This window comes from Callionymus lyra, chromosome 17, assembly GCF_982586985.1.
Source record: "Callionymus lyra chromosome 17, fCalLyr1.hap1.1, whole genome shotgun sequence".
In the NCBI taxonomy this organism is placed as follows: domain Eukaryota; kingdom Metazoa; phylum Chordata; class Actinopteri; order Syngnathiformes; family Callionymidae; genus Callionymus; species Callionymus lyra.
Genome location: NC_141834.1, coordinates 402,853 through 430,791, shown reverse-complemented (window position 1 = coordinate 430,791; position 27,939 = coordinate 402,853). Strand labels below are relative to the sequence as shown.

The 27,939-nt window shown below is 38.5% G+C and overlaps 1 protein-coding gene across 3 annotated transcripts; it reads left to right on the top strand.

Moving 5' to 3' along the window:
* The first annotated feature begins 18,062 nt into the window (after window positions 1-18,062).
* eif2b4 (eukaryotic translation initiation factor 2B, subunit 4 delta) lies at window positions 18,063-27,802 on the top strand. 3 transcript variants are annotated; one of them, XM_087813095.1, is made up of 13 exons: window positions 18,063-18,589; window positions 18,855-18,889; window positions 18,984-19,134; window positions 19,575-19,754; window positions 19,844-19,923; window positions 25,157-25,248; window positions 25,330-25,444; window positions 25,888-25,964; window positions 26,326-26,428; window positions 26,497-26,624; window positions 27,038-27,215; window positions 27,279-27,459; window positions 27,536-27,802. In XM_087813095.1, the coding sequence occupies exons 1-13, from the start codon at window positions 18,568-18,570 to the stop codon at window positions 27,733-27,735; spliced, it is 1,542 nt and encodes a 513-aa protein (XP_087669221.1). In that variant the 5' UTR covers window positions 18,063-18,567; the 3' UTR covers window positions 27,736-27,802. The 3 variants fall into 3 exon arrangements, with proteins under 3 accessions (XP_087669221.1, XP_087669219.1, XP_087669220.1); XM_087813093.1 differs by having other exon boundaries at window positions 18,067-18,589; window positions 19,841-19,923; XM_087813094.1 differs by having other exon boundaries at window positions 18,070-18,589; window positions 19,578-19,754; window positions 19,841-19,923.
* Window positions 27,803-27,939: the final 137 nt, after the last annotated feature.

Here is a 27,939-nt window from a genome sequence, read left to right as displayed (position 1 = left end):
CTTAAGATGTTTCTTAAAGGAGTCAGTAGACTCCATCATGCGCAAAGAGAAAGGAAGATCGTTCCAAAGCTTAGGAGCAACAGCCTGAAAAGATTTCTCTCCTCTGGTCCTGAACCGTGTGCGTGGAACCATAAGTAGATTCTGATCCACAGACCTCAGAGCCCGAGCTGGGGTGTAAGGCTGGATCAGATCAGAAGTGCTTGTGATTAGAAAACAATTTATGTGAGGCAGATTTTAGAATTGTAGATTTGTAAAAGGACGTGTCTAATTGTTGATGGATGATGGATGGATGGATGGATGGATCGCTCAGGAGATCTCCTTCGGGAAATAGTTTTTCCAGCACACAGTAACATAGACGATAGATTCATGAAAAAAGAACAAGAACAAAGTGCAATAAAAAGAAAGTGCAAGATAAAGAACATCGAATGAAAATCTTTAATTCCACTCTTAAGTCACTCCCACACACAACAGATTTGGTCATGTGGTTCTCGTTGATGCTTGATATGATCCGTGTCATACGGTCTTAAGATTGTTGTTTATGGAATTCCATCCATGTGTCGGATCAGACCTACTGTACAGTAACACAGTACTCATTCCTGCGTTGCAAAAAAGGCCACACCCTTGAAAAGAAGATGTTGTAAATGTGTGAGTGGGTTGACTTTCCCAGCGAGGGGAGGTCGGGGGTGTGCAGCATAGGTTTGTCCCACCTGTCCATGTCACGTGGCCTGAGGGTGACACCACAGCTGCTACCATTCCTCCCCCTCAAGAGAGAATCAGAGGAGATCTTGCTGGTGTTAGGATCAGGATATAGCACGTTGTAAGGTATAAAAAATAGTTTTCATTGATACCTATTGTAAAAAAAAGAAAAATCTATGGTCTGGAATTGCTGAACTCCTTAACACACTTTAACTTTTTTAAAATAACTGAAAGGTTGGATCACATTGAGAATTTTGATGACAAACAAACATTCAAAATGAGAAATAATTAACACATGAACAAGTGTAGTTTGATGGAGGAATAATCAATACCAGTTGTTCTATTATCGAGGGACGACTTTATTTATATATATACATATATATATATTTATTTAGTTCACTTATTATAATTATGAGTTAATTACTCGTTAACTTATAAATCGTTTGAGGAAGAGAATTCCATGTTCTGAAACACAGGTTGATTTAGTTTCCATATAAGAATGATGACATCATTTACTGACAGACTAATCTCTGTTTTTTACTTTCTATTATTATAACTTTTGTTTTTTCAGCTTATATGAAAATGAAAATGTGGTTCACATTTAACATGTTTGTATTTTCCATTCTATTTTATCTTTGTTTTTATTTATTTCTTATTAAGGGTAATATTAGTGTGTTTTTTTCCAACTGATAAATTATTAAATAGATTTTCCTTTTTTTATGTTTTACTCCTTTTTTGGTGAATAGCCTGAAAATAAAAAATATAATATATTCTATACTACTAACATTTTGCTGATTATTCAATTTGCTTTATTTTCGTGGACATTCTCCACAAAATGTAAATGTGGAGTTTATTTTCTCATTAAAAATATATATTTTTTAATATATACAATTGTGTGATTTTGTGATTATTTCTTATAAATGTACTTACTTTCATCACATTACTTTCCATGCTCTATAACCTCAATCCATTCAAATTGGAATTATAGACATTCAGTAACTTAAATATATACCTGCAGACAATAAACTATGATAAATAAACCTTTTTAAATGTTCTATTTTAATTTACTCAGTGGGGGAACAGAAAGGATCCATCCAACAGAATGGATGGATATAAACATATATTCTTAAATACAAATGTCCATAGGCATTTAGCCTTCTGTTTAATATACATTTCTTTGCATAATTATTATAAACTGATTGTTTAGTTGTGGTCAAATTATTTTCAATTCTTTTTTTGAATAATATATCAGACTGAAAATGTACTTTAAATGTATTTAAATAAATGAAACACGTTTTACTTTTATTTTCCATTTTTTTAATTTATTTACCCGTTTTGCATAAAATGGTTTATCATTCTGATTATATTTTGATCATTTCCATCAATAGGGCATTGAAACCAGAAGAAAAAATCTGTCTATTGTATAGTAGGTTTCTTTAGAGAAAGCAGGAACACCGACAGCTTCAGTATATTCATTTAAAGAAAAATATTTTTCTTGAACACATCACAGTTGATCTACTTTATCAGCGGAGCAGCTGCTGGAGGCAGCATCACCGTTTGGTTTGACCACCACTGCCTGTCGCCTCCTGACTGCTGCTGTTGCTGTTGTTCTCCTGCAGTTGTCGTTCCTTTTGGCAGCAGCTGGCTGATGACTATAACAGACCAAAGTTCACTTTAGGTTTAAGGTTTTTCTCTTTCTGGAGGCCACACTCAGGGCCCCACTTCTTTCAAATAGTTTTCCACAATTCTTATCAGTCATGTGATTTGTAGCTTAGACAAGCAACCCTTGGTGTCAAAAGTGTAGACCTCACAACTGCAGTCGTCTTCAGCGTCACACTTTCACACCAGTGTCCTGCTCCAGTGGTGACAAGAGCCAGAGTTTCTTTCCTGTGGTGACACCTTAAGAAAGGCTCCACCCTCAGATCACAGCCTGATGAAGGTGTCACCGTTAACCAAATCTGCCAAGATCAAACTCAGAGGTGATGACCTTTTGGCAGGAGGACATCCTCCAGTCATTAGCACCTTTGTGTGACCACCAGGCTCAGAGACCAGGGTCCACAATGACAATCCTTTCTCATTTAAGCTTACAACTTTTAGTTATCCCGTATCATTTTATTGTTAATTTGATCTCTTTCATGTTGAGGGGTCTGTTGTTTTTGCTATGTGACCAATGTTTTTCAGTTAGTGACATGCATTTTTAAATGTGTTGTGCTAATAATGATTATTCAAATTCATTTTATAATATTTTTTTTTTATTGTCCTTTATTGGCACTGCTCATGTTTTTAGTAAATGTATGTATGGTATGTGTTATTGCCAAAAGCAATAAACAAACACGAAACTGTGAAAAAGGATACAACAAAAACGAGAAATCAACCATAACATGCCAATTACATACTTTTAAAAAATGGATGGTTGGACTGATAGATGGATGGATGGATGGATGGATGGATGGATGGATGGCTGGATCCCTCATGATATCTCCTTCGGGAAATTGTTTCTCCAGCATACAGAAAAAAAGACGATAGATTCATGAAACAAGAACAAGAACAAAGAGCAATAAAAAGAAAGTGCAAGATGAAAATCTAAATCTAAAGATAAAGAATACATATATTAATATGGAATATAATCATATTTTCACTCCACTCCTGCCTACAAACTCAGAATGAAACAGCCTAATAGCACGGTAATTATTTTAAGGGGGCAAGAACTATTTTAAAAAAGCACCAAGAAAAAATCAAATTCTATATAACAATACACAATTATAAATATAAAATAAAATGTTTAGCTGTTAGAAACATTTTCCTTACAAGGGTCGGATATACAGTATATAGTCAAAGGCCACATTTTTCCCATGTTTTTAGGTTTAACCTGTGGTGGTGTGTTTTGGAATTTGTTTTTGATCCAAGATATTCTTTAAGGGATTCCTTATTTTGTTTGGATGTCAAATGAACGTAAATGTGTTTATGTAATATAATGCCAATAACACTAAGCTCCACCCAACAGAATTGTTGCATAAGTTAAAAAAAATGGGTTGCAAATCGTGAAGGCAAAAGCAGTTTAGATAATGGAATGAATCGTCACTCTCTGTCCTCTGGGGTCAGAGTGGAAATCTTCTGGTTCCGTCAGTTAATCACGGGAGGGCTTCATCTTAAACTCTGCCTCACCTGTTCTCTTCCTTTTCCCCCTTAATGCCTGTGACCTTTGACCTTTGACGTCGCTCTGCCTAAGTGCACAGGACAGGGCTACCCGCGACAGCTGTGTCAACCTCAGGCCAGCAACTGCCGTGTCCACAGAAGGACACGCCGCGGCATTAGTGCCATTCCATGTAATGAGTCAGCAGCACGGGACAAATGATCCACGTTATCTTGGTCCAGGTTCAAGGAGTTCAACACCATCGATCCTTCGCTCTATTGTCCTCTTGCTGTGTTCAAATCAGACTTAATCACTTGACATGTCTCCCTCTGGTAATTTGTGACAACAGGAGGAGTTAATCAACAAATTTGAAATAAAAGTATTTGTTTGTTTATAATGTGTCATAATTAATTGTAACAGACTCAACTAACCTCATACAATTATCTGCAATACCTACTGTTTTATTTTTTCAGTGTATAATAAATCATTTTTATTTTATGGTTTGGGACTAAAGACCACATAAGAAGAGTCTTTAACAATCATAACCCAACATGAACTTTGCTATAGTTTTACCTTTTTTTCATTTTGTGCCTCAGGCAGAACAACAACTTGTATTTACCAAAGGCTAAACAAAGGTTTACTTTAATACATAAGTTCTGGTCGAAAGTGTTATCTGCAACTAAAGACTATTGTTCAACCAAAGTTGAGCATGACAAAGCTTGACATCCATGTTGTAGAGATATTTCATTTCAGCTGCAACTAATCATCAGATCAAAGCAGGAACATGCATTTTGCATCAATATTTACCCATACAGTGCAAATATTTGTTTAAAGAGAAGGATCAATTCAACAAATCAATGTTTTTATCTATAACTGTTTATTTTTGTCTTCATTTTATTTCAATCGTTTGAGGTTTGGATTAAAACAGCTATGAGGAAATGGATTGCTTTACTTTAAGGGGACAATTTACCAAACAGCCACAGATATTAAGATACATCCTCAAGAACAAGTTGTCTCCTTATGTCTGCACAAACCTCCCCAGTTCAGCAGTTTCCACCACCATGTATACGTCTGCTGATCTGTTGTCAGCTGCCAGCTTTATTTATACCACACATGCAAATGCCCTTCAGCGCTGAAGAAACTGGCCTGAGCTAAATCTGTACTGCCTCTACCTGCCTTCCTGAGGGAAATGTTCATCTTCCTCCTGCCAAGATAAAAGATGAAACTATAAATTCCACATCCCCGCCTCAAACTGAACACCCCTGAAACAAACAGATGTTGAGTCATTGGGGAGAACAAAGTGATTAGCAAATGGGGGTCCTGGTATGTGTAGATTACATATAAACTCCCTGACTCAATTTATAGAAAGCATGCAATGCAAAAGTTGCTCTCCTGCAATGTCTTCCTCCTGACGAGTGGCGGAAATACTGTAGACCCTCCATGTTGTTCAGGATGACAAGAGGGAAAGAGGAGAAAAGTGTGTTGTGGTCTGATCCAACTCCAGGGCCTCGCCATGATGTTGCTTTTATTAATAGGTTTGCAATCCTGGATAAAATCCAGAGCCCTATTTATGAAAGTTTCATGACGCATAAACGTGGACATGTAAAAAGGAAGGAATTAAAAAAGAAACAAATGGTGGCCTCAAGACACTTAACAATGAATTGTTTACATATCTAAACTTGAGACATAAATATTGATAATGATTTTAGGAAGAAACATGTAACTGGTTTAGTTATTAATGTCAAAATAAAGCTTGATTTCATTCAAATCAATTTAGATCAGAATAAATGAAAAATATGTTAAATAAGTCTTCTTGTTTTTTGAAGTTTCACATTATTACAGTACAGTATTTTGTTCCTTTTCTTGATTAAAAGAGATGTTGCAGTTGTGTCGTCTTAATAAATCTCAGATAAATCTTGATTTTAAGTACACCAAATTAGCACAAACCTACCTTGTATGATGACAGAGAATATATTATCAATGTTTTGGTTTTGCTTGTCAACAAGTTGACTTTAAGCTAGCAGTAAATATACATTTCAACTATTAACCTAGAAGCCTACAACAACAACAACAAAAACAATTTAAGCACATGGGCTGGAATTAAATGAAAGATGGGATGGAAGATGGTATATAGGCATGTACCATAACAATGCTAACGCTAATGCATTCTGTTTACTTCCTGCTAAAGGAAACATGGATAGATCGAAATGTAAGACTTTGAGTTTGTTACCCTTGTTTGCCCATCAATGACATAAGGAATTTCTAATTGTTTTAACACTTTTCAATAGAAAAATAGGGAATTGACTAAAATTAGTCACTCATAAATTAAAAGCAAATATTTACGAGCAAAACCAGGCTATTGCAAAAGAAAAGCAATTGTTTAAATTGGAACTTTTTATGAGCTTGTAAATAATGCTAACAGCGTGAGGAGACGATTGATGGAGATTGACGAATGAAATAATGGAGTCGGTATGCAACATTATCTCTCCCATCAGGAGGAACGATCCAGATTAAAAGAGGGTCCCTGCCATTGTGTTAAACACGAGCCAGGAAGCAGGAATTCACCCTACAACAAAAGTCACCCGATATTGCTGGAGTCCGGATATATCTGGCTGGGCCTTGGCACATAGCTGACATTAGTGGAAACATTGCATTTGTGATACACCCTGGCCAGTGGCCATGGGAAATATCAAACAACTGTCCAATTTAGACAACATCCTGTGCAGGAGGCAAAAAAAAAACGGGGGCTACAAAGATGCAATGCGTTGCTATTTGTGGACAGCGAGTGCCTCGAAAATAGCGAGAGCATTAGGTTTCAATATAAGCCCTCCCCGCCTGAGCTGGAGCTTTCTGTGAATGAGGCCCGGGTTCCGATCGCACCCAACCCTGCTGCCCGTTTTAGAACACAGGTGTTGACCTTAGTGGAGAATCTGTGCTGGCACAGGAGGAACATGAAGCTACAGGATTACTCATCACCACACAGTCACACTTATCTACATACTTCTCTGATGTAGATCTAGGAGAAGAAAACGACAGAAAAGGACAATAATGTGTTGGTATCAATAGTTTGTCTTGGTTTTAGAGGCATATGGTAAATACTTGTTTGACATTAATATTGACAAACACACATGTAAACAGCTCAACAGCCAACCTTATTCTCAAATAGAATATTTATGCACGTTTTGATAAGCCGTATCGGTTTCACAATGAACTGGCAGTGATAAATGTACGGAAATATATCTGTGCCATCAGAATATTGAATTGTTGAATTTAACATTTTAAAAGTAACACTTTTTAAGTGAAATGTTCTATGATCTATAATTATTTGAATATTTTTAAGAATAAATACATTTAATAATTGTTATATTAAAAGGTTGGATGTGTTTTATTGAATGGAATCTAATACACAATATTGTTTCAATAATTCAAGAATGAATTTTCTAAAATTTGTATTTTTTAAATACATTGCATTTTCAAATTTAATATTTTTTTTATTCTAAGCCATTATATTCAACATAAAAAATGTGGGTTTAACAGGTATAACATGGCAACAGACAACCAAAAGAGTACCAAGCTACTTGAACTTTCAGCCAATCATGTGATGTGGCGCATTAATGTAGGTAATGTCCCGACAATGGGTCAACTTTGTTTCGACATTTGGGGTCTCAAAAAGCTTTCATTATGTTCCTTTTTGGTTTTTGATGTGAAAGGATTTCACCAGGAAAGTTGTTATACTCTGATGATCAACTGTTCTTCTAATGTCTTAGCTGATGTCCCAACTCTAAAGTCTGTATAACTTATTTATTCATTTTAAAAATAAAAATAATTTTGGTAAAAAAATCAATTTTTAATATTCAAATTATTTTGTTCAGTTATTCAACAAAAACAAATTGAACCTTTTAATATATAAATTGTAAAATTAAAGAATTCCCACCCAAAATTGAATGCTTAAAAATATACAGCAATGTTAAATTCCACCACTAAATATTCTGATGGCCTTGATGAGAAAGAGAATCCATACATTCAAACATTAAACACAAGCTCTTTGGCAATGTTCTTAGCACACACCTACCGCACATTTCTGATAACATATTTTAAATGCTGTCTATACATTCTTCACACTCCCAGATCTTCCATAGGCTGGACACACACACACATACAGAACAAACATATGGAATTCCAAAATGCCAGTGTACCACACCTTATTAAAATACATATTTCAAGAACACAAAGCTGAGATACACCATAATATGAAACACAGATATTAAAAATGTAGTTCTTGTAATAATAATGAAACAGTTTTTAGAGTGCGTCTATACTCTTTTATAATGAGAAATTATAATGCCAAACTAAAGAGAAAACCTAGTTAGGCTGTAGCACCGTATCGTTTCCCAAACTACCATTGGCTAATTTGATATGAAGCACCTTCACAATATTATAATTCGATTAACCTCAAGAATTATCACATATATATGTATATAATTGATATACATCAAAATTATGTTTTTATAATTTTAAGAGGAAATGTATGCAAGCATGGGTAGAGTTGAGATAGGTTCCAGGATCAAGGGAGGCCAAAAGAGAAAGATTGGAAGACAAAAAAAGTAGTAAGTAAGTAAGTAAGTAATTCTTATTTGTAAAGCGCTTTTCCAGACCAGGGTCACAAAGCGCCTAAACAATCAAAACAATATTCAATAAAATATATACTTTTGTAAGTGACAATTTACAATCATCAATGACCCTCTTTATGGATTATTATGGAATGTGGGAAGGATGAAGTGCTTCCTATACCATTTGATATCCCAGAAGAAAATAAAATGCATTAGCACCGACACAAAACCAGAATTGATTATTGATCACTTGAGAGATTTCCTAATGAAAGTTATATTTAAGATTATATAACATTAAGATATGCTTTAATCTTTCAGTTAAGTATTGAAAGCATCAATAAGAAATCTCTCTTGTCGGATGCAAACTAAAATAACCCTCTCTATTGTTAAAATGAAAAGATTACTCTTAAAGTCAGGCCCTCAGACCTTTCTCAAATTACTATCACTTTTTTCTCCCCATTGACTTCCATAACTTTATGTAGCTTTGCTGTCCTTGAACACTCAATTGTTTCAATATTCCGAGGAATAAGCTGCCATCTTGAATCTTCCTCCTCTCTTGTTGTATAACTGAATCATAGCCAGAAAAGTCTCCTCTCTAGATTTACCAAAAGTTGCTATTTCACAAACATATCCTGTTTCTGTTGAACCTTTATCACATGTTGACTTCTTGCTTACTACTTTTAAAAACAATAGCTAATGCTTAGTTGATGCCACTTAATAGTTCTATGTTGGCAATAAACTAGTCGTGGATATTAGTAAAAAAGTTAGCTAAAAAAAATAGCTAAACTTGCGAATCAAATAATTTACAAAACAAAAGAAAATGGCAAACAATTGCAATTGAGCAAAAAACATTCAAGGTTATATACAGAACAAATGATGGCAATGGAATGTTCTCTCATGAGGAAAAAGAAGGCATGAGAGGAGGACGACCATCCAAAAACTTCAACATAACGTTAATTATTAAGTTGGATCTAAACTCAACATGACTTATTCCTACTTTCAATTCACAGTAATTAATATTGAGTTGGACCTCATTTTTCTTTTTAATAGTTATCATCCTCTGTTGCAACAACTTGTATCTAAAAAGTATCCATTGACATAAAAATCGCGGGCTGTTGGTGGGTTGGGGGTGTAGGGTGTCTCGAGCTCAGTGCGAACAGCTGAGAGGTGTGATTTAACAGGCTGGCTCCCCACTGTCAGGGTCCTGATTGGGCCGGACAGGAGGCGCAGGAGAGGCCCGGGCTTCTAAAGGACACCAACAGGTGGGAGGCCGCTTTGGAGGGGGGACCCTCCCTGGCGGGATAGAAAAGGCCGATCTGCAAGGCCTGGTGTGAGCACAATCCACCGAGCCGGGGACAGCGATGGAGGACGGCAGGAGAGCTGAAGCCTGAAGGGGAGCGAAGGAAGTAGGAAAGATGTTTTAGGGTGAGAAACAGAGCATTTTTAGGTTTTCGGGAATTGCATTAGTATTTTTTAAATTCTTTTACTGAATTGCTGTGTTAAAGGAGAGAGTATAGATCAGTGTGAAGCCTCCCTCAGGTGGATAGGAAGTCAAGGTGTGAGACAGGGACTGACCATGTGTCCTCAAGGACCCATTTTGCTCAGGGAGCTCGTTGCCACTGCGTTAGCTAGAAACAGGAAAGCAACTGCTAAATCCAAGGACATTTCCAGAGAAAGGTGAGAAAATGTTTTAAATCTATTACATCTGGTTGTATTTGTATATTGAACTTTTGTATCTGCTGTAAATCTACTCTCACTAATGTTTATCATTGTGGCTCATTACATCTAAGATATCATTTCAAGATATTCCTGTGTGACCCTTTGTCATCCAAGCATTGAGATTGTTTTTAACTAAAAAAAAGTAAAGGACAATGTTCATTTTGAACCCTACAGATGTGTCTGATGTGTGAAGTTATTTTTAATCCTATATTTCTGATCACATACTGTTTAAGAATCCTTTTCTTACACTATAACTGATGCTACTTCATTTTCATACTGCATTTTGGTTCCCGCTGAAAACTGAAAAGCTTTGTGTTTCGACAACAGTTGCTTCCCCCTGTGACGACATGCTTCCTTATATCCCCATATTAATTCACTACTTATGGAATGTAAGGAAGTGTGTGGTTTCAAGGGGACCATATCACAACTGGCCAAGGTTTCTGGGGTAGAAATATTTTTTAAAAATGTCTTTGATTAACTACTTTATGTTCAGCGGGACTAGGGGTGTCGGGGTTCATGTGTATGTGTGCTTTAGGACAACAGGTGACACGGTTAGCGCTCAACATGAGCTCCTGATCTGGGTCTTGACAAGACATTCCAGTCAAGGTTGACGGACAGAGCACAGCTGTCACCCTCTATGGCACCCTAATAAAGGGAAAAGGGGGGGGGGCAGGAGCTGTCAGTGAAGGTTTCTCTAGTGTTGGCCCGATTTGAAAGGAAACCATTCCAGTGCACCCCTGTCCCAAAAATAGGGTCTGAGTTGAGTTTCCATGTGGATACCAAGCAAAATATGTGTCACCATCTTAGTTAAACTGACTCATTCATGAATATCATCTCTGTGTTTTATCAGGTGACGATGAAGAGGACTGGACTTCCACATCAGTCTCCTTTCCTTTTTTTAAATGTGTTTTTATCGCTTCAACCCTTGTCTTTCGCTGCCATGGTCTGCTGAAGCAACACGCCTTGCTGTGGCTGGTCAAACGGAACCAAGTCAGGTGTTTTCGTGAGGTTTGGTCCCCTTCAACCAGCTACTGCGTCGTGAATTCAGTCAGCAGACACAAGCGTGGAGTCAGAGCTTTCTTTAGTTCAAATGTTTGTTGTGTATTGTTTTTCTTCATAATAGTCTGGGACAAATTTAAATAAAAAAGTACAACAAATTGAATTGATTGATGTTTTGTCTATCGATATCTCTCTCTCTCTGGAGCTGAGAGCGGCCTGAGAAAGTGGTTGGTTTTTCAGGCTTTATCTGTGTTTCCCTTTGTTTGTAGTTTAATAAAACTTGTAATTAATGTTATAGTGTCACTGTTGGTGAAGGGTTTTGCAAGTCTTTTGTTGGTGACAGTTGAGTTCACCGCACTAACCAGGAAGCATGGCGTCCAGATGGGCGCCGGCCCCAGGTAAGCAGTGGAGGAGGTGACACTGGTAGGTGGGCGGGAAGATTGGCCACGGCAACATCAGGTGCGCAGCCCGGATGAGCGGTGCTGTGGTGTTGTTTTTGCCAGACTACAGCTGGGTCTCAAATCGCATACTTTCTTAAACTTAGTATTTTTAGTGCATAAGTGAGTCTCAATTCTTAGTATGCGAAATGTAGTGCGCCATGCATACTTAATCGGCGTACTTAAACCTCCACAAAACTGAGTATGGATATATACATAGACGCCGCATCGACTGCTGCCGCCCTCTACAGCGGTGTGTATACAGGGCGGCCATCTTGGTAAAGTGCCACTCGCTCCTACAGTGCATTACGTCTATAGTTTCAGTTTCAGTTTATTTAAAAGGACAATGGGCAGTTACATTAAAAAAGATGGCTATGATGTTCTTATTTGTCAACAACTTTGTTGTGGCTGGTTTTTGAGAACATTCATTTCAAGCGGCAGCTTCTATGGCCAGAAACTATCAAAGGTCACATTCATCAAAACGTCGTCATGTCCCATTTGTGAATACTCTGTAATGCAATCTGTAGAGTGATCAGTTGTGTCAGTCTGGTTGATGACGGAGTTTGAGAGGCCAGTGCGCACGTGTATGCTCGTGTGACTACTGTAATTGTGTTTGTCAATGTTATCAGAATAGACATATATACATGTCTATGGTCGTCAGTACATATACATAGACCCCGTATTGACTGTAGATAGATGTGTATAAAGAGCCGCCATCTTGGTACAGTGCCATCAGATGCAGCGGCCGAATCAATAACTGTAGGGAAGAGGGTACTTCTAAATCTTAAAATACAATTATTCGTGAATTATAGATGCTGAGTGGAATATACGAACGAGATCTCCTGGGACCTTTAAGGGGTTTTAGTTTAGTATGTTTTGCAAGGTTGTAAATAGTTATTATTGAATCCTTGACATGCAATCTGGGAATTTGTACGCTGCACCTCTTATTACATTGCAGTGATCCTAATCATAATTTTATCACGTTTTCTCAATAGAATATTTCATTTAAAAACATTATGTAATATTGTGACAATATCTTCAGCATACCTTTCATATTTGTTTCAGCTATCACTTCAAACGTAAAATATTACCTAAAATTTCAGCGTAGGTAAGCCTACATTCACCATTACTATCTAAGGTCAATTATGTCATGTTTTAGATATCTGATGACCCTTCTGTCAATACACATTGTAACCATAGGGACAGCCGTCCCCTTATATAGACCTTGATCTGCTCTTCAACCAATCTGTAGAATTCTGCTTTCTGCTGCTGCTCATCCTCCGCCATCACTTTATCAAGCGACTTTATGCTATCACTTTGATGCTGTCACTTAGACATCAACTTTGGAACTGGCTTGGCAGCTTGTGTGTTAGCTCTTATATACAGAGTCACTAATGAACTGGAAAAAACGGTTACACATTTTGGGTCACTAACTCATAATGGCCGTAAGCAAATGTTACTGATTTACATATCAGTGGCATTTACCAACTTGACTTAGGCTGGACCAGACGGCTGTCGCCATGGATACAATGTGTATTGACAGAAGGTTTTCAGATACATAAAGTAATTCACCTAAAATAATAATGGTGAATGTAGGCTTACCTATGCGGAATTTTAGGTGTGAAATGATTCTATTAGAAAATAGTCTATTTTCCACAACACTTTGATGCAATCCGAATTTCTCCTATTGGATTGGAGATTGTCCTGGTAGAATTCCAATCTCAACCTGGAATTCTCCTAGTAGAGATTGGAATCTCAATATTCAGTTCCCGATTCACTTCTAGTACTAGTTGAGATTGGAATTCTAGTGAATTCCAATCTCAACTAGTAGAATCCGGAACTTTACTAGTAGAGATTGGAATTCCAATTCCAACGGATCATAGATAAATGTTTGGACAGAGAATAATTTAATCGAAATATAAACGTTGACTAACTGTGCGATACAAACAAGTAATTTGTTTGAAAATAATTGATCCAATAATTAGCTTCATTAGTATTCAGTTGTTTTTAAAGTAGCATTTGATAATTTACAAAATATTAAGTTTTATCAACCCTCATATTTTTTTTTAAATTTTCATTTAAGTTCATTTTTTATACACATTACTACTATCTAGTGGCCTTTTAGTATAACTACATCGATTATTCTAAATAAAATTAATTGTTGTAGATTATATAATATAGAATATTCCAACTAGAGTACAATTACTATAGGCAGGCATAAAAACAAACATATTGAGTGTGTACAAGAACACAATGTGTATTCATATTAACACACCATAATAATAAGTAAAACAGCTTCTGTAAATAAACAACTGTCTAATGTTTTGCATCATTGGATCCTCCAATTTTCCATGGGTAGGAAGACGAGGGGTGAGAGGCTTTGATGCCTAGTGCCGATGCTTAACAGAAGAGTGGAAAATATACATTTAATTAGTGACGTCATCAAGTTTGGGACGTCAGCGCACAAAAACAATTCAAAGACCCAGAAATCTATAGAATCAAGAAACTCATAAAAAAAAGTTAAAACACCAATCGACAAAAATGTCTAGTAATTTTATTAGGCTTTTTTTTTTTTTTTTTTACGAAATTATTGTTTTTTAGCACCGTTTTCATATAAGAAAGAGGGGTTTTATTTTTGACACTGTGAGGTCCAAACACATCAACATTTTATTTTTACAAGAGACTCACAGTGATTTTAACAACGAGACTGACTGGACCATAGAGTGGGAAGGGGAAGTGGTTTTAAGTCACGGCACAAACATCAGTGCAGGAGTCGGCTTTTTATTCATCCCCGGCAGGTGCCTTTTAGCCGAGGCTTTTTTAATTCATTTCCTTTTGTTTTTATCAGCGTTTATGTTCCAAATAGAGGTGCAGAGAGAAACGCGTTTTTTAAGAAACTGAAGAAATTGAATGATTGTTGCTCCACATGTTTTTTAAACATTAACCATACAGAGCCTCATCCAGCTTCCCAACAGGCTCTGAAACAGCTGGTCACATTCCATAGCTTGGTAGACATTTGGAGGAGGATGCATGCTGGCTGCAGGCAAAACACGTGGTCCCATCCAACTGAACACGTTGGCACGGCTTGACCCCTTTTTTTGTTTTAAATACCAATTAATTGTTTGTAAAATAAGTCAAATTGGACCAATTGCTTTTAGTGATCATTGTTTAGTTTTATGTAACGTTTTTATAAGAAATATTTTACCCAAAAGCGCCTACTTGCATTTTAATTCAGTTTTAACCACTGGCCAAAGTTTTAACGATGCCCTTTGTTCTTTTTGGAATGATTTTAGAAGAACAAAACATGATTTTACTTTAGACAGTTGTGGGACCATGGTAAAGTCCAGATCAAGCTTTTATGTCAGCAGCACACGGAGACTCAGATCGTGGATCTAGAAGGTTTAACTCAGTCCACAGGAAATCGAGGGTACTTTAAAAACCCCAAAAGTAAAAGGCTGGACCTAGCCAACCTGCTGGACACCAGGGTCCAGGGCGCCATGGTCCAGGTCAAGATAAGGAACCTGGAAGAGATGGCCACCCGACTGCCTTCTTCTTCGCCATGGAGAAGAAAAGAGGACAGAGGAAGCTCATCCACTGCCTACTGTCGGACGATGGAAAATAACTCACTGAGCCTGTGCAGATCTGGCAGAAGAGCAGTGGACTTTTATCAACACTTATAAACGAGTGAGTACCACGGGCAGCATGAACTTTTGAATTATTTTTGTGACGAACTACCCCTAGTCTCTGCTGAGGTCAATGAACGGCTGGTGCGGCCACTCACTCTACTAGAACTCCACATCGCACTAGCCAGTTTGCCTACTGGAAAGACACTGTGGATAGACGGCCTCAGCGTTGAGTTATAAAGCTTTCTGGGACATTGTTGCTCCTGACGTCGTGTGACCTCGTTTTTAACGAGTGCCAAGATTCTGGCTCGCTTCCTCTGTCCTGCAGGAGGGCCGTCATTACTGCCAAAGAAAGGAAAACCTTCAGGAGATAAAGAACTGGTGTCCAGTCTCCCTCCTCTGCACACACTACGAGATCCTCTCCAAAGCCATCTGGCTGAGAGAGAGAGGTCCTGGAGGATCATCCAAACCTACTGTGTTCCCGGCGGGTCGATGGTAGACAAAGTCTGCCTCATTCCGATTGTTTGGAGGTCTCCAGTTCATTAGGCACCAACATGGGCTTGATCGCACTAGATCAAGAAAATGTGTTTGACCGCGTCGAACACGTCTACCTGTGGAAAGTCATGGGTAAGTTTGGGTTCAGCAAGGATCTCCTCACCAAGATCCGTACAGTGACATTGAGAGTGTGCTGGAACTGAATGGCAGCTGTTTTTAGGGTGCATAGAGGTGTTTGGCGGGGCTGTGCTCTGTCGGGCACGCTCTATGGGCTCTCCTTGGAACCCCTTCTTCACAAGATATGCTCGAGAGTTTACGGTCTGTTTTTACCTGGTTTTAGTGGGAATGTGGTTTTATTGTCTTATGCTGATAATGTTGTGGTTTAAGTCAAAGATCCGCACAATGTTAAGGCACTTGCCACTTTATCAGAGAGATTCTCGACCATGTCTGCTGCTGGGGTGAACTGGGGAAAAAGTGAGGCCGTGTGTTGGAATGGATGGCGGGACGGCCCCCTGGTTTTACCCCAAAACCTCATGTGGAAGAACAATGGTTTTAAATACCTAGGTGTGTTAGACTAGACCAAAGACTTTGAAAAAAAAAATGGGACTTTGCATTAGAAAAGGTGGAAGAAAAAATAAAAAATGGAAATGGATACAAAAAGAAACGTCTTTTAGATGGAAAACACTATTTTAAATAACCTTGTAGCGGCACTGCTGCGGCACTAACTCGCTGTTGTAAACCCTCCCCATGGCCTTCTTGATCAAATACAGGCAAAAATGATCAATTTCTTTTGGGATGGGTTTCATTGGGTGCCACAGTCAGTCTTGCTTTTACTTCGTGAAGAAGGAGGTCAGAGCTTAATCCACCTTGCCAGTAGAACTGCCACCTTTACACTTCAGTTTGTACAGAAGTTTTTGACCAATCCCTCAGGCTTGTGGTAGAGGGATGTGACCAGCTGTATTTTAAAGCGTGTAAACAATCTGGGGCTGGACACAGCTTTGTTTTTTACAGATTTCAATCTTTTAGCTCTCAACAATTTTTGCCTTCTTTTTATTGGGGTGTTTTTAAATGGAGCCACATTCATGTAACTAACTCTCTGTACTGGTTTTTAAAACAGCCTCTGATCAATGGAGCAAAATTGGACATCAGCAACAGCACTCTCGGGGGGCGCCGGTCAGAAGCAGGACCATATGCCTGCAGCAACTTGTGGAAGCTGTAGGGCTGGCACTCTCAGACGCCCGGGCTGCTGGGACAATACTGGGGATACGCTCTGTGAGCATTGGACGAGTAGAAAAAGAGACTAACGGCTCCATAAAGTACTTTACTCCGCCAATACATCAAGAGCCGAACCCAGCAGACCTCCTCCCGGAGCTGCACCTGAACCCTGAGGTCCTGGACAGCCCACTCCTGACCACCACAAACACTTACACAAAAACAGTACACAAGGCCACAAATGTTTATTTTTATTTTAACTTTGTAAAGATTTTCACAACGACCGACCACAGCATGGACAAGACTTGGGGACTGGGGCCCACAGTGGAGGTCTCTTTACAAACTCCCATTAAAAAAAGAACCAGTGACCTCCATTGGAGGATTTTGCAAGGGGCAATAGCAAGTAACTCCTTTTTTAGGGCGTTTTAAACCCAGGGTTTTCAAACAAGTGTCCATTCTGCAGCCAATGAGAGAACACTATTTTTAAAGAGTGTGGGAGGCTGGCAGGGATTTTTAATGTTTTAACTGTTGTTTTTAGTCTTTTTATCCTCATGTTCTCTATCCCAGTTTTTATAGGCAGAGTCAGATACACCAAGAAGCACAAGGAGAGCCAGACTCTGAATTACTTGGTGGGGGAGGCAAAAATGGCGGTGTATCTGACTCGCAGGGACCAGTGGAAACAGAACATCAAATCCAGACTGAGGCTGGAGTTGTACTTCCACAGAGTCAGTGGTAACCCTTATATGTTTGTTTTTTTTAATGGTGGGGAAAAGGGGCAACTGTGCACTAGGCCAGAAAATGATCTTTTAAGTATATATTTTATTTAGTATTGTTTTGATTGTTTAAGCGCTTTGTGACACTGGTCTGGAAAAGCGCTCTATAAATATAAATGACTCACTTACTTACTTACACTGGCTTGAAAAAAATAATGCATTTTGTCACTTCATCTGAAAAATTGTAAAAAAAAACATTTGTAAATAAAGTCTGGCTCTCGCTCTCGCTTTAGCTCTAGCTGCTGGTGAGACTTCCTGACTTGGCCGGTCAAGTTGGAGCTCCTTGTGATGTCATCACTGAGGTAAACAACAAGCTATTTGTGGCTGGAAAAAAACTTTTATAGCTCTAGTGATGTGCAGTGGAGGTGGACAACATCTGCTTTTCTATGCTGAGGACTGAATGCATCCACCAGATGAGTTCATGTTACATATTTTTCAATTAAATTGCTCTTTTGCACATTCTCTTTTGTATGTATACTTTGTGTGAATAATTCTGCAATCTATGCTGCTGGTACTGTTGAAAAGTCCCCACTGTGGGATGTTCTATGTGCTCTGCACTGCTGTCTTGAAATCAATATCTACATATCTTTATCCATGAAAACAACACCCACCGTCTTGGTGCTTGGTTCTGTTTTTCAATTACTTATTTTGTGTTTTATCTTATTTCATTATTTTATTCTGTACTGATACCACAAAAAAGCCCCATGTTGTGTGTTACGCTGGCCATTAAATGTTCTGATTAGGAAGACAAATGTTCGAGAAATATGCTTTTTAAGATGCAGTACTTACTCCAGTCGAATGGGGGCAATAAATAAACTGTTGGACTCAAAGTAAACCGCTATATCGGCGGAAGTGAAGCTCGTAGTAAACATGGCCGACAGTGCAGTGACAGGTAAGTCTGTGGTGTGGCTAACGGCTGTATTATTGTTCACATGTTTGCTCTTTTAATGATGTTCTGGGCTGTTTTAAATTTAAATTTGTCAGATTTTTTGTTTATATTTGTGAAAGTATGACACGTTTATGCGTACACATGCGAATGTCGCTAAAGGCAACAACTAGAAACTAAATGTTGCGTCATCCCCCGTTATTATTATTTAAAAATAATGTTGTAATTGCAGAATTTAGATAATTTAATAGATTTGCTGTGAATATTGCAGATGGAGACAAGGGGTCTTCTATCGAACGTGTTAAGGTGAGGTTCTATCAGAGTAGTTTTCAATAACGTACTAAAATATAACGCTTGTTATCGTGTTCCATGGTTTATTTTCAACTTTTTCCGTCGTCAGAATGACGGCAAAGAGTTGACGAAAGAGGAGAAGCAGAAGCTGAGGAAGGAAAAGAAGAACCAGAAAAAAAACAAAGAGAAGAAGGATGAAAAAGAGGAAAAGGCGAGGGCTGGAGGCAAGGATGCTGTCTCACAACCAGACGTTCAAAATGGTAAGATGTTTGTCATTAATATTTTTTGGCATTTTATTTATTATAGCTGTAACCTTTGTGTTCCATTGTGTGTGCATGTGTGTAAAATAGCCTAAACTAGCCATACTATATCTTGTTGTTTATGTTTCATTTGCATTAATTCAATGATACAAAATATATAACATTAGTTAAGGATTATTACCAATCTCACTAAATCTTTTAAAAGCCATGACATGGACAAATTTAATTAAGAAACAAAATATCTTAGATAATAAAAAGTAAGGCCCTGCAAGTGGAAATTCGTATTGTTAGCAGCAAGAGCTGAATTATTGTACATTAAAAAGAACAATAGAAGTACATGCATATATGCTAATGCATAAGGAAAAGTATACCAGTGGATCAATCCAACGTTTTGCAACTGTATGTATTTGTGTTTCTGTTTTAATCAACAACTCCCCCAGCAGTGCCGGCCTCTGCACCACTTCCTGTGCCTGCACCTGAAGCCTCTGCTGCCGCAGATAAACCAGCCAAGAGCAAATCTGAGCTGAAAGCAGAGAGGAGAGCTCGACAAGAGGCAGAGCGAGCTTCAAAACAAATTGCTGTTGGCAAACCCAAAGCAGTGACCAGTGAGCTGCAGCCAGGTACCGGAACAGGGATTGGTGTTTATTTATGTCTGTGTAATTCAGCTGTCGGTCTGTCTTACGACAACATGTATGTCTGTTACCAGTAGTGAAACGACTCCCAGAACACATCCAAGCTGATAATCCAGATGTTTTAAAGAAAGTGGCCAAGAAACTGGAAAGACAACAGGTGGGCTTGTGTGTGTCTGTGTATTTTTATTTATATATATATATATATATATATATATATATACACTACCGTTCAAAAGTTTGGGGTCACCCAGAAAATTGTGTGTTTTCCATGAAAAGTCACACTTATTTACCACCATGAGTTATCTACTCCCATCAGTATGTGTGAATGGTTGAATTTTCCCTCGCGGGACTAATAAGGGATTCTAAAAATAAAATAAAATAAAAAAAAATAAATAGAAAATATAGTCAAGACATTGACAAGGTTAGAAATAATGATTTTTATTTGAAATATTTTTTTTCCTTCAAACTTTGCTTTCGTCAAAGAATCCTCCATTTGCAGCAATTGCAGACCTTGGGCATTCTAGCTGTTAATTTGTTGAGGTAATCAGGAGAAATTTCACCCCATGCTTCTAGAAGCCCCTGCCACAAGTTGGATTGGCTGGATGGGCACTTCTTGCATACCATACGGTCAAGCTGCTCCCACAACAGCTCAATGGGGTTTAGATCTGGTGACTGCGCTGGCCACTCCATTACAGATAGAATACCAGCTGCCTGCTTCTTCTCTAAATAGTTCTTGCACAACTTGGAGGTGTGCTTTGGGTCATTGTCCTGTTGTAGGATGAAATTGGCTCCAATCAAGCGCTGTCCACAGGGTATGGCATGGCGTTGCAAAATGGAGTGATAGCCTTCCTTATTTAGAATCCCTTTAACCCTGAACAAATCTCCCACCTTACCAGCACCAAAGCAACCCCAGACCATCACGTTACCCCCACCATGCTTGACAGATGGCGTCAGGCACTCTTCCAGCATCTTTTCAGTTGTTCTGCGTCTCACAAATGTTCTTCTATGTGATCCAAACACCTCAAACTTCGATTCGTCCGTCCATAACACTTTTTTCCAATCTTCCTCTGTCCAGTGTCTGTGTTCTTTTGCCCATATGTATCTTTTTCTTTTATTGGCCAGTCTCAGATATGGCTTTATCTTTGCCACTCTGCCCTGAAGGCCAGCATCCCGGAGTCGCCTTTTCACTGTAGATGTTGACACTGGTGTTTTGCGGGTACTATTTAATGAAGCTGTCAGTTGAGGACCTGTGAGGCGTCTATTTCTCAAACTAGAGACTCTAATGTACTTATCTTCTTGCTGAGTTGTGCAACGGGGCCTCCCACTTCTCTTTCTACTCTGGTTAGAGCCTGTTTGTGCTGCTTCTGAAGGGAGTAGTACACACCGTTTTAGGAAATCTTCAGTTTCTTGGCAATTTCTCACATGGAATAGCCTTCATTTCTAAGAACAAGAATAGACTGTCGAGTTTCACATGAAAGTTCTCTTTTTCTGGCCATTTTGAGCGTTTAATCGTCCCCACAAATGTGATGCTCCAGATACTCGACTAGCTCAAAGGAAGGTCAGTTTTATAGCTTCTCTAACCAGCTAAACTGTTTTCAGCTGTGCTAACATAATTGCACAAGGGTTTTCTAATCATCCATTAGCCTTCTGACCCAATGAGCAAACACATTGTACCATTAGAACACTGGAGCGATAGTTGCTGGAAATGGGCCTCTATACACCTATGTAGATATTGCACCAAAAAACAGACATTTGCAGCTAGAATAGTCATTTACCACATAAGCAATGTATAGATTAGTTTAAACTTAGATTAGTTTAAAGCACTGTTTAAAAAAACAGTGCTTTTCTTTTAAAAATAAGGAAATTTCTAAGTGACCCCAAACTTTTGTAGTGTGTATATATATATATATATATATATACACAGTATTTGATACACTGTTTTCCACAGAGTCAGAGAGGACCACAATTTATTTGATGCTGTATGTCTCGATACATGCATATTTTACAATTAAAGGAATTTGAACTTGCAAAGCATGCAGAGGTCTGTAATTTGTATCAAAGGTAGTCTTCAACTTCAGATCTTCTCGAGAGCGTTCAGTTTTCTGTGCTGTCGCTGGGCAACACAGGCTTTCAGCTTTCAAAGATTTTCAATTGGATTCAGGTCTGGAGACTGGCTAGGCCACTCCAGGACCTTGAGATTCTTCCTACGGGGCAACTCCTCAGTTGCCCTAGCTGCGTTTTTCGGGTTGTTGTCATGCTGGAAGACCAAGCCAGGACCCATCTTCAATGCTCTTACTGAGGGAAGGAGATTATACGGTGCAGTCGTCCCGTCCCGTTTGCTGACAAGCATTCCCAAAGAATAATGTTTCCACCTCTATGGTGTTCTTGGAGTTGTACTCATCCTTCTTCTTTCTCCAAAAACAGCGAGTGGAGTTTAGACCAAAAAGCTCGACCTTTGTCAGACCACATGACTAGCTTGAGCAGGGGGACCTTGCGTGCATTGCAGGATTTTAATCCATGATGGCATAGTGTGTTACTGATGGTTTTCTTTGAGACTGTGGTCCCAGCTTTACTCGGGTCATTGACCTGGCACAACCTTGTAGTTCTGGGCTCATCCCTCACTGTCCTCATGATCATTGATGCCCTGTGAGGAGAGCTCTTGCATGGCGCTCCAGGCTGAGGGAGATTTACTGTCATCTTGAACTTCCATTTTCTGATAATTGCACCAACAGTTGTTGCCTTCTAACCAAGAGGGATAAGAGTTTAGACCTACACAAGGCTGGGATGGAATACAGGAGATGTCCTTGTACAGCTCTCTGGTCTTGGCCATTTTGTATGGTGGCGTAAAGAGTTATTGTTCCAGAATCACTGACATTCTAGATTCTGATCCAACTGGAGAATAGGGACCAACTGGAGAATAGGGAAGCTTACACACACACTGAGATGAGGGGTGACATCCTGTGGGAGTATTGACGGAGTGTCCAGAAACAAGTCATATCGAGGAGGTCCGGAGGCCCCCAGCTGCTGTGAAGACAATGTAATGTTGATGTTTGTGTGAATTGCTTTGTGATATTATGTGTTGGGCTTCGTTTGTGGACAGGTGTCTTTTATACAGGTAACACGTTCAAAAAGGTGCAGTTAATATATGTAATGAGTGGAGAACAGGAGGGCTTCTTAAAGGTCTGTGGGAGCCTGAATTCTTACTGGTTGATGGGTGAATGAAATACTCACGTCATGAAAAAAAATGGAAATTAATTCTTTAAAAAATATCCGCTGTGATTTTCTGCATTTTTGTTTTAGATTCTGTCCCTCACAGTTGAAAAGTACATTTGATACAATATACAGACCTCTACATGCTTTGTAATTGGGAAAACTTAGAAAATCAGCAGCATATCAAATACTTGTTCTCCCCACTGTATGTATGTATGTATGTATGTGTATATATATTTATATATATATATATATATATATATATATATATATATACACTGAAGAAAATATGTATTTGAACACCCTGCTATTTTGCAAGTTCTCCCACTTAGAAATCATGGAGGGGTCTGAAATGTTCATGGTAGGTGCATGTCCACGGTGTGAGAGATAATCTAAAAAGAAAAATCCAGAAATCACAATCTATGATTTTTTAACAATTTATTCGTGTGATACAGCTGAAAATAAGTATTTGAACACCAACGTTAATATTTGGTAGAGTAGCCTTTGTTTGCAATTACAGAGGTCAAACGTTTCCTGTAGTTCTTCACCAGGTTTGTACAGACTGCAGGAGGGATTTTGGCCCACTCCTCCACACAGATCTTCTCTAGATCAGTCAGGTTTCTGGGCTGTCGCTGAGAAACATGGAGTTTCAGTTCCTTCCAAAGTCATTGTCATGTTGGAAGATCCAGCCACGACTCATCTTCAATGATCTAATTGAGTTTTGTGTGACCATGGAAACGGTGGTCCTAGCTCTTTTCAGGTCATTGACCAAGTCCTGCCGTGTAGTTCTGGGCTGATTCCTCACCTTTCTTAGCATCATTGAGCCCCCGCGAGGTGATATCTTGCATGGGGCTCCACTCCGATTGAGATTGACCGTCATGTTTAGCTTCTTCCATTTTCTAATGATTGCTCCAACAGTGGACCTTTTTTTCACCAAGCTGCTTGGCAATTTCTCCGTAGCCCTTTCCAGCCTTGTGGAGTTGTACAATTTTGTCTCTGGTGTCTTTGGACAGCTCTTTGCTCTTAGCCATGCTGAATGTTTGGGTCTTACTGATTGTATGGGGTGGACAGGTGTCTTTATGCAGCTAACCACCTCACACAGGTCCATCTGATTCAAGATAATACAGTGGAGTGGAGGAGGACTTTTAAAGGCGGACTAACAGGTCTTTGAGGGTCAAAATTCTAGCTGATAGACAGGTGTTCAAATACTTATTTTCAGCTGTATCACACGAATAAATTGTTAAAAAATCATAGATTGTGATTTCTGGATTTTTTTTCTTTTTAGATTATCTCTCACACAGTGGACATGCACCTACCATGAACATTTCAGACCCCTCCATGATTTCTCAGTGGGAGAACTTGCAAAATAGCAGGGTGTTCAAATACTTATTTTCTTCACTGTATATATAGCGACTGGATATGCTAATTAAGTGAAATCTAGGCCTCTTATCAAATAATACGCAAAAAGACAAAGTTGCCAAGAACTAACGCAAATATTAAAGGTTGTGATCTTATTTTCGTATAAATTCGAACATGCAACAGTTAAGTTCTTTCATCTTTGCTTCATTATTATAATTGTATTCATAATTTGAAAATGCAATAAATTATTTACACAGACTCGTATAAATAATGTGGTTCATCAAAGAACTGTTACTTTAAGTGTGGTGGCAATACTTTTACATTTTATCTAGTCATATGATCTAACTGCTTGTGCTTGACTAAAATCCTTCCTTTAGAGTCCAGCTTGCATTTCCTCTAACAAGGTAGAAACGGTCCGCTATGATGAGTTTTCCTTAAGTCTGCCAACTTTGTATACAGTAGTTAATTTACTGTGAGGTCTCTCTTGACCAGATCACGGGTTCTCTGACCTTAACATACACGGTTTGCTGTGCGTATGTCTGTTTTTTCCTAACTAAACGACTTGCAATTCTTTCAAAAATATATTACGCTTATTTGCTTACTAACTACCTTCAAGTAAATATATTAGTTTGACTTGTGTTGCGTGAGTGATGGGTGCTGTAAATATTTTTATATCAAGATGACGCACTAAATAAATCTTAAACCTTATACATTGAGACCAAAACAAATGAATATGTTACAGTAAATGAGTCTGTTTTTTTTAAGGTTTTAGTGAATTGGAATATTGCTCAGATATGATTTAACAAGATTCTTTTGCACAGATTCCCTTCCGAGCTGACTATGGCTACAAAGTTAGCCTTTTTTCTCATCTTCACCAGTACAGTCGGAAAGCTCCTTTAACACAACAAGTCAGGTGAGCTGTATACCTGTCAGTACGCAAGTTATTTAGCTGCCTTACTTATGATTTTCTTCTTTCTTTTTTTTTTTTTTTTAGCATTCCTTCCTCAGTCATACATCCTGCTATTGTGAGACTGGGTCTACAGTATTCTCAGGGCATCATTGCAGGGTCAAATGCTCGCTCCGTGGCTCTGCTGCATGCCTTCCAACAGGTACTCACATTTATTGATTATTGTATGATGGTGCTTTACATTGATTACATTTACAGATCTCAATATTGAATAACTAGAATATGTTTTTTTTATCCACGTTTTACCACTGCAACTGCATAAAAGATTAAATTGGCATTTCATGTGAAAGACCAGAACACTGAAGTCAATTTTATATAATAGATATTTTTTAGTTTGAAGAATGTGTACATGTACCATGGTTGTTTTGAATTGACTTGACCAATAACTATTAGCTTTTGCAATAGGACACTAACTACAATCTTCTTGCTTTTGACTGTTATGATGAGCATATTGCCACAAACGACTAGGGAAATGAAATAAATATCATTATTGACTGCAATGGTGACAATGGAAGCCTTTTGGATTGTTTATTTTTTAAATTTTGGCACTCTATGCTCATTGATCACACATCCGTCTGTCTTCAGGTAATAAGGGACTACACAACTCCACTGAATGAAGAACTTTCCAGGGATTTGGTAAACAAACTAAAACCATATATCAGGTAGACATAATTCATCTCATCATTTAAGCTTAGTCTAATTTTGCAAGTTAAAAAATTCTTGTGGCTTAGAAACATACTGTACATAAAAGATATCAAGATATGTATATTGTATTTTCAAGAATATTGTTGAATTTTGTCTAAATATGGATGAATATTTTTGTAAGACCGTTTAATATGATAGAATTTTCCTTTCTTGTTAATATGTCACATAACACTCAAAAGGACCATCAGTCAAACCCTGTTCATGGAGTAAGCTGATGATTAATTATAATTCTATACGTATTTTCCTTTGTGACCCTGGTCTAGAAAGGTGCTTTAGAAAACCATTACTTACTAACTTACTTACTTACTTTTTTTGTAGCTTTTTGAATCAGTGCCGCCCTCTGTCTGCCAGTATGGGTAATGCTATAAAATACATTAAGAAGGAGATCTCCAATATCTCAAGTCAATGCAAGGAGGAAGAGGTAAGTAACACGAGAGCCTGTGTCTGAAATTCTGATTATTGCATTTCTTTAATGCATATGTTTTTCAGGCAAAGGGCAAACTGCTGGACTGCATCGAGTGCTACATCAATGAAAAAATCATCCTGGCTGCAAAAGCTGTCGCCAAGTACTCCATTGAGAAGATCAGTGATGGAGACGTCATCCTGGTTTATGGATGGTAAGAAATATTTGTTTTTCATTACATTTTATAATTGATTATGTTGTTGTCATTTTTTTTTTTTACACGTATATAAATGTAGGTCCATGATACGGAGACAGTGAATGATTGTCAACACCTCTTACACAGTATTCAGTGGGAGTGTGTTTCGGCAAGAATCTGGCCATACGATGGTTTAAAATGTCTTGGTTCTTTTATTCTTCACATCTAGAAACAAATTCAGGCTTACAGAAGGACTGATTATGCTTGTAGAACCATAGTTTTAGTTGTATCCCCCTGGTAAAATTCCTTTCTTCACTATTCTTGTCTATTAAATTTAAGATAAACATTAAATTTGAGTCCAAAATTACATTTTGTTAATAACTGTTAACACGTTTTTAACATGCTTTCTGGCCTCTATTTGTTTTCACAAGCTCTTCACTTGTCAACCACATCCTCTGTGAGGCCTTTGAGAAAAGCAGGAAGTTCCGTGTGATAGTAGTAGACAGCCGGCCACGCTTGGAAGGCAGGGAGACCCTGAGGCGCCTTGTCCAGAGAGGCATCAGATGCACCTACGTCCTCATCTCCGCTGTCTCCTACATCCTTCCAGAGGTCAGGATCCTGAGACTTATCTAGTCATCACATCCCACTTATGGTGTCCTCCTCTCCCTTCAGGTATCCAAGGTGTTTCTCGGCGCTCACGCCTTGCTGGCCAATGGTTATGTAATGTCACGCGTGGGGACGTCACAAATTGCTCTCGTGGCCAAAGCCTTCAACGTGCCTGTCCTTGTCTGCTGTGAGACGTATAAGTTCTGTGATCGGGTGCAGACGGATTCCTTTGTGTCCAATGAACTTGGTAAGATAATATTTACACAATTAGCAGTTGAAATATTTTAGAAAATGTGATTAACTTTAAAATGTGTCATTTCCAGATGACCCCGACGATCTGATCGTGACTCGTAAAGGGAAGACACAGCTGCAGCACTGGCAAGATGTCCCCAAACTGGGTCTTCTGAACCTGGTGTATGATGTAACGCCACCTGACTTTGTGGACCTTGTCATCACTGATCTTGGAATGATTCCATGCACATCTGTGCCAGTGGTGTTACGGGTGAAGAACATTGACCAGTGAGCAGAAGCCTGCAGGATGCAGAGAAGATGCTTCTAGAAGCATGCAAATAAATCGTATCCGAAATTTACACACTCGATGCGTGCGTGTCATTCCCTGTAGGCAGAGTTTTAAGAGCAATTTTGAATTGGATTAAGAAAAACCATTTGCATTTCACCCGCTATATTTCAACCCTACTATGGTGGTCTTTACGGAGCCATATGTTCA